This window comes from Diorhabda sublineata, chromosome 4 (genome assembly GCF_026230105.1).
Source record: "Diorhabda sublineata isolate icDioSubl1.1 chromosome 4, icDioSubl1.1, whole genome shotgun sequence".
In the NCBI taxonomy this organism is placed as follows: Eukaryota; Metazoa; Arthropoda; class Insecta; order Coleoptera; family Chrysomelidae; genus Diorhabda; species Diorhabda sublineata.
Window position 1 is genome coordinate 4861792 of NC_079477.1, and position 13945 is coordinate 4875736.

The following is a 13945-nucleotide window of genomic DNA, read 5'->3' on the forward strand; positions in this document are numbered from 1 at the left end:
TCTTATTTGAAGAGATATACCAAACCTTCTGGAACGAAATTTGTTGAAAAAAATCCGATTATCGTATATAAAGTACCACTAAAATTGGGTAATTTTATATTTTAAAAACTTCCTCTGGTAGAATTTTGAAAATGAATTTCCACGTGTCCACGGGGCCACTTTTTGAATGTATTTTCCTCCTGAAGCTGTAATATAATCCGGTCCTGAGATACGGCTGACAGTCGTTCTTAGTTTAATCAACGACCAGAAGTAAATAATCTTGTAGATTAGTGAAAATTAATGAAAACTTGTGCAATTTTAATAAAAAAGAATCATAGATAGATTTCCCAACAATATCAAAGACAAATTTTTCATTTATTCAACTGACGCATTGAAAGAAAAGTTGGCAAACTTCATGTTTACATAGTGTTAATTCATCTTGAAATTAAACTTATAATGTTTGTCATTCAACATACCCAAATTTGAATTATTAAAACTACAAATTTTATGGGGTCACATTTTTAAACCAGGTAACAAACCTTTTCACTAGATTTCCTAATTTAGCAAAAAATATATAAATGAAGTCGAAAAAGTGTACATAGCAATATATAAACTAATTAGTGCATGTGCTCGAGCTGAAGATATTTCCAAGTAACAGTATTTTTCTAAAAGCGTTGATGTAATTTTCATTTCAATTGTTACGATAAAAACCAGCTTAACAACGGTCCAAATCGCATCTGCTTCACGTTAAAACAGCTAATGTTAATTTGTTTTGTTCTTTGAAACATGAGTTTTTCAATTTAATTTGCTAAAATATGCTATTCACTATCACTACCAGCCACCAAACATATCCAATAGAAAGGCCAACTTGCATGGAAATTTCGGCAACACAATTTAGTTCTGCCGATCACCAATAGTGGCGCTAGTGTAATAAAAATATGTCATTACTGTCAATGTCAATTGTCAAGACAGTTTTTTCAATTTCCCAAACGCTTTCCCGATGTGTATTCTAAATGGGAAGAATGTTGTAAAATTCAATGCTCAACATCAAATTATTGCTTGTTTGAAAATCATTTTCTGGACAGTGATATTACAAATTTCCATTTATGAAGAACAAAGAATATTCATATGCTGTGAATACAGGTATAGTAGAGTTGATATTCCGAATGTTCATGCCTTTACATCTGGCAATTCACCTATAGAAGAGCCTTTGGAGTTTTCAAGTGAATTTTCAGATTCCATGATCACGTACAGAGGAAATTAGTAGTTTCGACAAACAAAAATAGATTTTTTTGACAGTAGCTGGAATTAGTAAGAACAATTTAACACCTAGAGAGATAGTAATTTATTGAGTTCGTCGGAATACAATAGCCAAAATATCAAAATTGAAAAACAGCAGTTAAAGACATTAAAGAAGATGTTTAACTACAAGGACCGAATAGCGACGCTCTTTGAGGTTGTCGTTATCTCAAGCCCGAAGGAAGGTTGTTAAAATGCTCTGAAGATACGTAATATCGTCGAAACTAGTCAGTAGTTACAGCCTCTCGCAATTGCGAGCCATTGGGGATGTTAATATTGATAAGAAAGGTCGATTGACACTTTTCAGAGGAATTCTAATTCAATATCAGTCGTGGCATAAGCCAGGAAAGTAGTTGTTTTCTCCTTTATAGAACGGCAGAATACATTTTCGAAATATTGAATTTGGAAATTATTTCATACGTGAAGCATTTTCTACCTGCGAGAGTATGAAATAGACGAAGATATCTGGCAAGTAGAACCATACCACAATCTGAAATTTGTTAGGAGTGGGGATAATAGATAATAGCTGTAAACACTGGGGATCACTGGTGCCGCAACAAGAGAAGGGAACACAATAGATCCTTTGAGTCGTAGTTTATATGACACCCTGAACTATATAAATACATTACTAGCAGCCATTATTTAGTCTGCACTTATATCAACCAATACCCACATATATTGAAGCAAACGATGGTAATTTTGTAGTGCAATGGTTCTTCATTAACTTACATTAACCTAGTAGTAACATTGTATCAGTTGTTGTCAGAATTGTTGTCGTTACCAAATAATAACTGGAACGAGGTCCTGGTAATAATAAGAACCATTATTTAGTATGTCACACAAAGAGAAACTCCAACAAATGACGATGTAGTTGGTTACCTTTCTCAGAATCACAAGAAAGTAAGAAACTATCCTGAAGGCATCGCAATCCTATCTTGCTCTAGTGAGATCATTAATGTCTACCTTGAGAAAAGTAAAGAAGAAGCTCATTAAATGTTAAAATAAGCTTATATAGACAATGTAGCAACAAAACAGTATTTACGACTGGTTTCAAGTGGAAATGAGGTAAAGAAGCGTTCGGTGCTTCCTTCTACTTCAAAAAATGTGTAAAAATTTGAGGAACTTGTGCTGCAAAGTTTGCTGTGCTGTGCTGTGTTGCCTTCAATAAGAGAACTTTTGCTGCTTAGACTTTTCTTTTGATCCCACTTGCCTTACTGACCCGATTCAGTACCATACGACTTCGATTCCAAAAAATGAAAAATATGCTTCGAGCTATTGATTCAAACTAAGATAAATGCATTACCAGCCACTGGTAGTACTTTGAAAGATATTAATTCAAATTTTATGGAGCATTTTTGGTTTGTTTCATATAAAATTATATTTTGTATGTTAAGCACACAACCCGAGCTGTGTCTAGTGACAGTCAAATGAAATTGAATAATAAACTAACCTAGTTAGAACAAATGTTAGAAGTTAATAAAATACCCTTTAGCTAGTAAAATGTTTTCGCTTAAGTGACTCCGAGGGGTCGAGTAGTAGAAGTTTTATAAGTGTGCTTATCAAGGAAGTTCAAGAACAACGTGTTGTAATATTCACTTTTATTACGTATTTTTCTCACTTGTTTGAGGGGAGTGAAAATGTAGTTTAGTTCCAGTTTTTTCCATACTTAAAAATTATAATTTTAGCGATAAGAGCCAGTATTTAACATGTGGAAAACCAACAAGCTGTTTTTGAATTAGCATTTATCGATTTCGAGAATAATGTGAAGCAGAACGAAATTAACATTTTTATGTTAACCCCTAATTATCTGTGATTTTCTTTCCTATTGTTCAATCAAATTTATTGAAGGGAATAAGTGAGATGTATTTTATATTATATACGAGGGTTGTCTAATGAGTTTCATCTTGAAGATGTCAACACCTATCAATACAAGTTGGGAATATATTTGCGCATACGTTGAGATATTCTCACTAATATTTCAGTACTTAGTTTCATAGTTATGTAACCCAATTTGAGTATTTTCTATTCAGGAGACAAGTTTTTCAACCCTGGTAGTACAGGTACTAGGATAGCTTTCAACTGATCGTCTAATAACATTTCATTTTTTCTGGTGTTCCAAGAAAACGTCTTTTCAGATTTTGAGACAAACATAAGGAGACTATAGAAATTTGAGGAAAAGTATTCATCTGGTTCTTCTAGAGATACTAACAACTTCGTTATCAACATAAAAATTTAACTTACTTATTGTAAAGGACAATGTCTGGAAGCCAAATGTGTTCAGAAGGAACATGAAGTATTTCGACACCACCATAATCATCAGGATTCCATTTCAACTTGTAGTCGTTCCATTCCTGGAAATTTTCTGAGTTACAATGTTATTTATAACTCAAATTTTTGATTTTGGTGTCATTACCTGTTCAACCCAAACGTTCGTTGTCATTATTTGGTTCTTCAAGTTCTGCAAATAAAAAGACTACTTGTAGACACAAACCAAATGATCTAATTAAGTTTCTCTTTCATTTAGGAGGAAATTTGAAATATAATGTTCACTTACGATCATTTCAAAGGTACATATTATAATAGGACACAGTGTTTCAGGTCCTATCTCAATTCAAAGTATATTATTTAATTTTGTGATAATGCAAGCTGTATACTTTATTTTATCTACGACTACAATGAATACTCAGGTACAAATACAGTGGAAAAACTTTATTCACAATTTATACTAGTTACCGATAAAAATGCTATTAAAATTATATCCACTTCAGTAATTTTCCACTTTTTCCACTTTGTAATTTGGAAAATAACATAAAAGAATTTCAGTGAATATTCTGTTCAATTTGCTTATGTGGTACAATGACCATAAAAAAAAGATTCGTGATCATCTGTACCAAAGTTTGTTGTATGTATCTTCACCTCTCCTATCTTTTTCCTCTTTGGTCTTCCTTTTTATATCGTTTCCCTATAGCCTACTCTCAATAACTTTCGGCGTTTTATAATTATTCATTTGGTAGAAGTGCAACTAATTCTTTGGGCTCTTAATACCCGGTTAATTGATGATTTATAGTAAATGGGCATTTTTACTTCCTTCCTGACCTTTTAAATTTCTTCAAATAATTTTCCCCTTATATATCTGTACCACATTCTCTCCTCATTCCATTTGCAGCCTCTTTCGATGATAATCATAGTAGAAAACTGTTGGTCGAATAACTGTATATTTTTGGAATTTAACACCACTTTAATGGCTCCTGCTGCCTTGCTTGCCTTTCATTTTTTGTCGCCACTATTTCTGTATTATTGTTTGTAATTGTTACCTTCAGATATTCAAATAAATTGTATATTAATCCCATGTTCTTTTGCTTTTACTTCCATCCTTGCTGGGACGTTGGGCATATCTATTTTTGATCTAGTTAAAACTACTATAAAGTCCCCATAAGCAATACATTGGTGTTTCTGTTCATTCTTGTAGTATTAATAGGACTTTCTTTCATAATAGCGTCTAATAATACATGTTTTAACATCTAGATTGAAACCTCCTAATGTTAATCCATTTAACTTGTTAGTAGTTTCCTCAAAATCATGCTTACTAACTTGATGATGTTAATTGGTATTCCAAGATATTTTATTGTTTCATCATCGAAATGTCAGCTGTAGAATCTGCTTGTAACGTAACTAACACTTTGTAGTTGTTGTAGGATGATAATTTAATCTGTGGTACCTTTACCTGAACTTTTCTAAACATTCTCCAGCAATATCCGAGACCCAATTTTCCAATCTTTTGATTCTAGATAGTTTTGCGACCTTTTTCATGTATCAGGCAGATAACTGCGTTGTTTGTCTTGTCTCCATATTTCTTGTATTGTGTGATATTTGTTACTAGGTACTGGTGACCCGATTAAAAGTTTTTAAGTTTGATGATTTCTTCCTGGATTTCCTTCCCAGTAGGCTCTGGGACATTTACTCTATATCCCGCTCCTCCTCGTTCTCTCTCATCTTCAGATATCTGTGCTTCTTCGTTTCTAGTATTCAGCAGTTCATTAGAGTTGATTAATGAAATGATTAAATTGATTTACCGTGAAAATTTTTACCTCCATACTTCTCTAATTATCTTTTAAGAAATGCATATTTAATTTTGAGTCATTTGGAGTGAAAAGTCCAAAGGGACAATTATATTTAGGGCTTAGTTCTATAAAATGTACATTTTCTGTAAACGATAACTTAATGTTTGTGAGTTGATCTATAATTATGTTTGGATAGTTTTTCTTCATTTTCATGATCGGTATTCTTAGAATCACAAAATTCAATGAACCTAAGATGAGAGTCGCAATGAAAATTTAATTGACGAAAGTCACTTCTGTTCGTTCCTTTTTCGAACGCTTCTCTAAAAGAATAAGACAAGGGTTGAAACGCTTTGATGTCAATCAAGTAATTACAGCCGAGAAAACGGAAAATATCTTTTAGTAATTGTCAAATGAGAGTTTGAATAATTTCAGAACAATATGACGGGCCGTTTCAATTTATATCATTATTTTGTGAAGCTAGTAGAAGAAATAGATTTCGAATGTTTTTTTAAGAGACTATGGCACAATTAGGTTTGTTCAACCTTGTGTATTCTATTAGTAATTTTCCCCAATTATCAATAGATAGTGTTGTAGAGGTGATTTATAAAATAATTTTACAAAAAAGTAACTTGATTGAAAAAAATGGGCATCGTTAATATGCTATTATGTGCTGCAGAAATCAAAACATACGGGACAAAAATGCTTCTACGTTTCTGAATCATCATAACCATCGTCATATAGGTACCAGTGGAGTAAAGGACACCTATCGTTTTAGTCGCCATAAAAAGATGATATCGCTATCTCCATGCTTCATTTTGTAGTATGTTCCATCCAATTATGTTGACGAGGGCTCTCCATTTCCTTCTGTGTTTGGCTATTCTTGTAGCCTCTTTCCACGTTTTGTTTATCTATTCTTCCGCACTTGTAAAAAATGTGAAGAAGAGAAAAATCAAACATGTGAAAAAGTCGTCGCACTCTCGGCAAGAGAGACTATTAGACCAAGAGCCAGTGACCAATTTCAGGTGGTCATTTCAAAAGTCACGAAATTCTCTGAAAATGTGTGGCCGGGGTAGACCATTCTAAATTTTTAAGGAGGGTGAGTATCAGTCAAAAAATTTGAGGAAATTACTTTCGACAGTATTTTGTCTTCATGGAGTTTTCATCAGTATTCCAATTTTAATAGGATAAATAAGCAATTAATAATATACATTGCCACAACGAAGTTCCATCACCAACAGTCTACCACAGTGAAAAATGTGTCCGTGCGAGTGCAAGTAAGATGGAAACCTGCGGTTTAGAGTGAGAGCGGTTACTGGGCACCTGTGGACTTGATTAGACGTAGATTTAAAATAATACATAATGCAATAGATTTTTCTTAATTTTGTTGAAACATTACTTTTGAATGACTTTTCCTTACCTTTGACGGAGCTATTCTCTAGGTCATTGTCAAGGATAATGTGGGAAAATATTAAAACGCGTAATATTCTAGGTATTCTTTTCTTTTAGGAGTGATAATTCGTAGAACGTCTATTGCTGTTATACCTGTACCTGTGACGTAGTTTTATATACTTTACATTTCGAAGGTATGAATAAAAAGTAGGAATCCTCTAACGGTTTGGGGTGTTGCATACGATTCAACATCTCAGTAGTCGTTTACAAACATTTTTGGTTTTTGCAGTTCAGTTTTACTCGTGCGTTGATCTTGCTATCAGAATAAATATTTTATACTAAAGTATTGCAAAAAAAAGATTGACAATATATTCTTGTAAAGTTAATTTTAAAGTATCGTGAGGTATATTTCTACGTGTGTTAATTTGCCTACTTTATTATATAATACTACTCGTATGCGATAGACTTTTTTTATACTCAGTTCTTCATTTTCAGATATAGAGGATTTACTGTAGAAAGTTTCGTGACTTCTGAAATTCTAAAATTGGTTACTGGCTTTTCCTCTAGGAAGCCTATGTTTTGCCGTTTTGCAAATTTTCATAAAATAATGCCTAAAATTTCTTTCATTTCGGTGCATCTTCGAGGTTTGGCTATTAAATAAGGAGGCTGGTTAGAAAGAGGGTTATTATAAAAGTTATTCTACATTCGAATGCTCCCCTCGCCACACACCTTTCCATACGTTTTTTTCCATTGATTGAATCAGTGCTGGAAGTCTTCTTTGGTGATGATCTTCAAGAGCTCAGCCGTTTCCATAGACTCATCAATCGGGTCCCTTTCAAAGCAGATTTTATCTTCGGAAACAAAAAAAGTCTCAAGGTGCCAAATCTGGCGAGTACGGCGGGGTTTCGAGCACAGGAGTGAGCTTACTTGCCAAATACTCAGGACTCAGATTTTTGACACCAACTTCGCACATACTTTTGTCATGTGTAATACCTCCAGTAAAATTTTTCTAACCGTTTCTTTATCGCCAATCATCCGGATGCTCATTAGACGATCTGCATGCACAATTTGGTTGATTTTGGTCACTGTTTCTGGAGTTGAAACAGTCACAGGACGACCTGGGCGCTGGTCATCTTCAGTGCTCTCTCGGCCCTCTCTAAAGCGCTTACAGCACTCAAAAACAGGCGCAGGAGATAGAGAATTGTCCCCATACGTCTCTTGCAATAATTTATAGTACTTAGTCGGAGTTTTTTTCAATTTAACAAGAAATTTGAGATTGATACGTTGCTCCTGGTCTTCGTCACCCATGGTTTTCGGTACAAGAAAAAAACACGTTCGTTTCAAACCGCTACTGCACAAATACTATAATAGTGACGGAAATGTATTTTGGGAAGTGCTTAGAAAAGATATCTAGATACCCAACGCACTACTCAGTTTTTACCCCACTCATCTAGGGCGCCCTCTAGGCGCGCAGTCTCGTTATTTAATAGCCAGACCTCGTTTCTCTGCTATAAACAGACGCACCAATCCTAATATATTTTAGTGAACGCTGGGTACTAGAAAACTTCTATGAAAAGCATTACAGAATAGAATAATTAACTTAATTTTATGTTCGACAGAGTATACTAGTTACAATAGGTATAAATTAAACACTACACCGTTGGGTTTTAAGCCCCATTACCAATATATAATTTAGTATTGTTTCTTATGCCCTACATATTTGTATCATCTGGATGACAAGGCAAATCTAGCTTGATACATATTTGATTTATCATCAATATCGTTTTCTCTGTTTATAAACTAGGAGTGGTTTACATTTCGGCTATTCGGTACACTGAATATTCAAGTTACGGGGCCTTTTTGATGGATTATTGAATATTCCCAATATAAATCCTGTCCATTGAATTATTTGATTCTCAAAAATATATGTTTCACTTGAAGTATAACATACTTGTGTGAACGAAATAAAAGGCATTTTTTTTTATTTCAGTTTAACATGCCTCGACAGCGCTGGTCATACAATCATAAGTTAATTACAGGACTGTTACAAAATCTATTACGATGCATAAATTAAATTATATTTTCTTATAAAGCTTGGTGGCTTTAAGAAACTGCACGATTTTCCTTATTACCGTCGGGTAGTTAAGTGTCTCCTTGAGGTTGGTTTTCATATCAACCTGTTGATATGAGGTAGAATATTCTCTGCAGTCGGGGAGGATGTGCTTAACAGTCACAGGAACTTTACAAGTTCGGCAGACATGATGACCTTCTGACGACATCAAATAGCCGTGAGTATGTTTGAGTGTAGTTGATGCGAAGTCTTCTTATTGTCACAGCTTCTCTCCTATACGAAAAGTTTACGAAAATGTGAGAAGTAGATGGGTGGATTTGATGTAGTGCTGTATTACTCTTGCTCCAAATATCGTGCCAAGTTTCTTGAATGAAGTTTTTGGTGTTAGTCTTCAGATCATTGGCAAGCTGAACTGGGATTTCAGGAGGATTCTTTGCATGACATGGCGACCTGCAGATTCATTTCCAGGGATTCCAGTGTGCGATGGAAGCAAGATGATAGAGACTGTTGTATTAAGAGCAATTAAAATTTGGTAGATGTCGTGGATGTTTTGAACTATTGAATGGTCGGCGAATATGGTTGTGATATGTTTATGGGTAGAAGAAATATATTTGAAAGCTTGAAGGATACTGTATAGTTCACCAGTGTAAACACTACACGTCGAGGGTAAGCGGAAATAACTTATGAGTTCGTGGTTTGTAGTGACTGCGCAAGCCACATCGGATTCAGCTTTGGAGGCATCCGTATAGAGAGGATTTTTTGATACAGAATTTCCAAGAATGCTTTCTCTACAAGAACGCTAGGGGATTCGTGTTTATTATAGATGGTTAGTGAGGTATCTACCATGGAAATATTTTTTATGCAAGTGGGAGAAGAAGGCAAAGACAGTGGAAAGGTCAACGAGAGGTTGGACAGGATTAAAAATGGAATGTTCTTCTTATTTATTACCAGTTTTAATCACAAAACGGGTTTATATTATTTAAATAATTAATTTGTATAGTTACATTTACGCTGTTAACTATTAACTAATATTTAAAATGCACTGTTCAGTTCACTTGACACGATATAATCGCGATGCATAACTTATAGCTGCTTTATATATTAAAATCACATTCTAGATCTTTCGGATTGATGAGATATTTAGAAAATATCAAACAAACAAAAATCCCTACTTTTTGTTTGTTTGAGTTTGTTTGTTTCTAAGGAAAGTAAAAGTAAACATACCTGGCGCACCCGCCAAACTATAGCTCCGATAATGTACGGTAACAGGAGCGGCTTTACGGAAGATGTCAACACTTATTGAGTTGGGAAATAAAAAGATAATAAGCCTTTGCGAATGCTTGAGTAGTTAGATACTGTTTTTAGAGAGAGAGAGATACTGTTTAGAGAGTTGTTAGAGACTCTATACTATACTATACTATATTTAGAGACACTTCGGCATAGCCAAAAACTGCGACAACTAGCGAAATAATCGAAAAAGGTCACCATATTGTAGTGAAAGACCGTCGGATTAAGGTAAGAGAGATAAAAGATGCCATCGGCAGATCAAAAAACTTATTAAAGAATTAGGCAGGCGTTGGGTACTGCATTTGCTACCCAAGCACCTTCGAAAGAACATTTCGCTCACTCCTTTCAACAACGTCATATCTCAAAATACACGATTTTTCAGGAGAATGAATTTAAAGTTTAAAAGTAGAATAAAATGAATTCAAAATAATTTCTCAGACTCCAATTAAATTTTTTACTATGCATCACCTCTTTTCAGATAATAGCCGATAATTTTTCTATGTTTGAATAAAATTTTTAAATTTTAAAAAGCTGCTTTTTATTTATGACGTTATTTTCCCAAATTTCTGATGTGGTGCTTGGAGTATGTCAAACTATGTCGGCATTGTGAGTGAAATATTAAAATTTGAAAGTTTTACATTGAAGTATCTTGAGCTAAGCCATTCTCGCAAAGATAAATTAATTCCGAATAGGCAGTTATTCCTTATATTTTAAATACTTTTATATTACTTTTATTTCATCTTCCAATGGAATACTGTTTAAAACAAAAGAATGAATCTGTTAATTAAAACAAAAATAGAAGGTATATTGTTTTATTTTTTATTATTACAGAATATAATTATGGTAGAAAAAAAAATAAAATTAAACAAAATAAGAAAATTTCGTACAAAAGAAAATCATTCAAAAGTTATAATAGGAAAAAGTATTTGAATATAAAAATAATTTTAAGGATTCTCATAAAATATTTTATAAACGTTTGGTACGAATTTTTTTTCAATCAGTCGCATCAAGTCATTACTTTTTTTGTCTGATATTTTGGGTTTTTCGTCTAAGGCAGGTTTTAGTGCGTTGTTATTATCTTTGTTTTTTTCCAATGATTAAGGCTTCTGGTTCTGCATAAGAATGTTTATAAAAAACCGAATTTGGCGAATCTTGTTGAGCTCTCATTACTTTAATGTCTAAGAATTTGACTGGTTGGTCTTGCTTATTTTTTACTGAACGAAGAGGATCTATATCAGAGGCTAAACATTTCAAGTCAAAGAAGTCTTCATACAAAAGTTCATGAACATGAAATGAATGTTGTGAAATCTCATATTATAGTCTATGTACCTTAAAATTCTCTTCCCTCCACTTTCTGATAAATTTTCATTTTGATCGATATTGAAAGCTAACGCTAACATTTTTTTCCTCGAGACGTCATCATAATGATCCAATTAAAAATGACAAAATGTTAATTTTTAATTGAAGACAATCCATAAAGTAGCAAGCTACATTCAGTGACGACGTAAAACAGTAGGTTTTTTAATGACATAAATGACATGACAATAAACCTGCACATTTTCAATATAAGCGTTTGACTTTTTGTTGAAAGAATACAAATTGATCAAAAACCATTTTGTATGAGAGAAAAAGCATTATTAGCAATAGCGTCTTAAATCAAAATATGACAATACATTTCACAAACTGACTGGGCAAGAACGTCATAAATCAGATATAAAACAGAATATTAAGCAATTAGTACATTTTTTTATACAAAAATAAGAATGGAAATTGCACTTACCTTTTGTGCAATACTGTGTTCTGAACAAATAATCCACTTTTGCACTAAAAGGCACTGATAATGCTTCCTAAATCACTCGAGACCAACTGGCTTGTGACGCTCTTGAAATAAACACTGATGGAATATTTTATAATGCAGTAACGACACTACTGGTCTCTAGAGGCCAAGTATTGAGTTAAGAATATGACGATCTTGCAAGAACATACTACTCTTTCAGTACAATCAGAAAATAGTCATAACTCGAAATTGCCGATTTTTGAGATATGACGTTGTTGTAAGGAGTGAGCGATTTATCGATTCAGTTTAAGCTAGATGATTCGCATCAATATAATTGTAGATAAAACATGGATTCACCACCTGATTTCAAAAAAATAATAAAAATAGTGGATTGAAACCTGTCTGAAAAGACAAAGACGGTTTTATTCACCAGGATCCTTTTTTGGGATAATAATGGTATTGAACAATAGCAGAATGCAGCCACTGCATTTGTGGGAAGGAAGGGAAAATTCTTCGGTGACGTTATTTCTGGAATTCATGAATTGCACTTCGAGTTGATTTTCAATCCACCGTATGCACCCGATTTGGCCTCAAGCGATTTTTTCTGGTTTCATGACATTAAGTTTCATTTGAACGCGATAGATATAAAGCTAGTTTCAAGATAAAACGGCAACTACTATTTTGAAGGGTTAAAAATATGAGAGCTGGAATAAGTTTATGGATTTAACAAGTGACTATCTTAAAAAATGAAAATAATTATGGTAAAAATAGTTATACTAATCACATTAGTCGAAAAACGGCCCTTACACACACGTTAAAAATTCAATTAAACAATATCAAACATGTGTTGGAAAGTAAATGTGTTGAAAAGTTAAAAAATCCTACAAAATATTTTTTATTTTGTAATAGTATAGATGTCAAAAACGAAAAGAATGATTATGAGATATTTTATAACTAAAGAACAGAAAAAGAACCAATAGAACAATAGAACTCTATATTAGATACCTAATAGGAACTAAATTTTGTTGCCCTTTTTATCTGAGATGTTATAAAAGTTAAATGTAAAGTTGTTATTATAACAATTACTAAATTGCAGTGGATTTTGTAATGTTGCATTATTGGTGGCATCCCTAACATATGTGTTTATTGTCTCTTGATGCTGTACAAAAACATGCATTGTTTTTGTTCAACACTATGTTCAATGTTTCCATTTGCAACTTCTTTATTTAATGTGTTTGTGTTGCTAATGGCATTCATTATTTTATTAGCAGTCATTAATTTATTAACAGTATCGACCTTTAACTATATAGGAATAACGTTGGGACAAACAACCAGAGAGAGGATAAAGGATACAAAAGGGCTATCAAGCCTATGGAAGAAACAAAAACCAAACAAAACAAAGATGTACAAAACCTTAATAAGACCAGTAATCATATATGCAATGGAAACAACAGTAATAAACAAAAGAGAAGAAGATGAACTTAAAAGAACCGAAGGAAAGATGATGAGACAGGTCCAAACATAAGAAGAAGAAAGAAAACGAAGAAATAGAGAGGGAACTGGGGAAGGAGAATATATTGAGACCCATAAATGCACAAAGGCTCAACTGGGCAGGGCCATAATGAGAAGAAAACCAATTGAAACGATCAAAAGAATAACCCAATAGATCCCATTGTGGCCAAGAAGAAGGAGAAGGCCGAGAAAAACTTGGGGAAACGAAATAGAGGAGGACATAAAAGCACTCAATATAGAAAACTGGAGAGCAAAATGCCGGAACCGAAAAGAATGGAAAATAATAACAAAGACAGTCAAAACAAACGACAAACTATAAAGAAAATAAAAACTAGAAAACGAGGAGTAATCCACCTCAAAAAAAAAGGATTTAAAGTGCCAAAAGCGATAGCCATAATCCACAGAGGATTGGAAGGCTTGATGATGATGATGATAAAGTAGAAAAATAAAAAAAAGTAATGAACGCGACTTGAACCTGGGATCTTCCACATGTAAGCCTCATTCTCCAGCCACTACGCTACGGAGTACCTAATAATAATAATTTTCTTTATGCAGTATTACGTAAGGTTT

The 13945-nt window shown here is 33.4% G+C and overlaps 1 protein-coding gene across 1 annotated transcript in view; it reads right to left on the reverse strand.

Annotated features, from left to right (window-relative positions):
- The window catches only part of LOC130442725 (acetylcholine receptor subunit alpha-like 1), a 61947-nt gene that overhangs the window by 22004 nt on the left and 25998 nt on the right, over positions 1–13945 (reverse strand). Inside the window, exons 3-4 of the mRNA XM_056777070.1 lie at positions 3692–3736; positions 3520–3629 (exon numbers count right to left, since the gene is read on the reverse strand). Of these exons, the coding sequence (XP_056633048.1) occupies positions 3520–3629; positions 3692–3736 (155 nt within the window). The remainder of the gene's footprint in view (positions 1–3519; positions 3630–3691; positions 3737–13945) is intronic.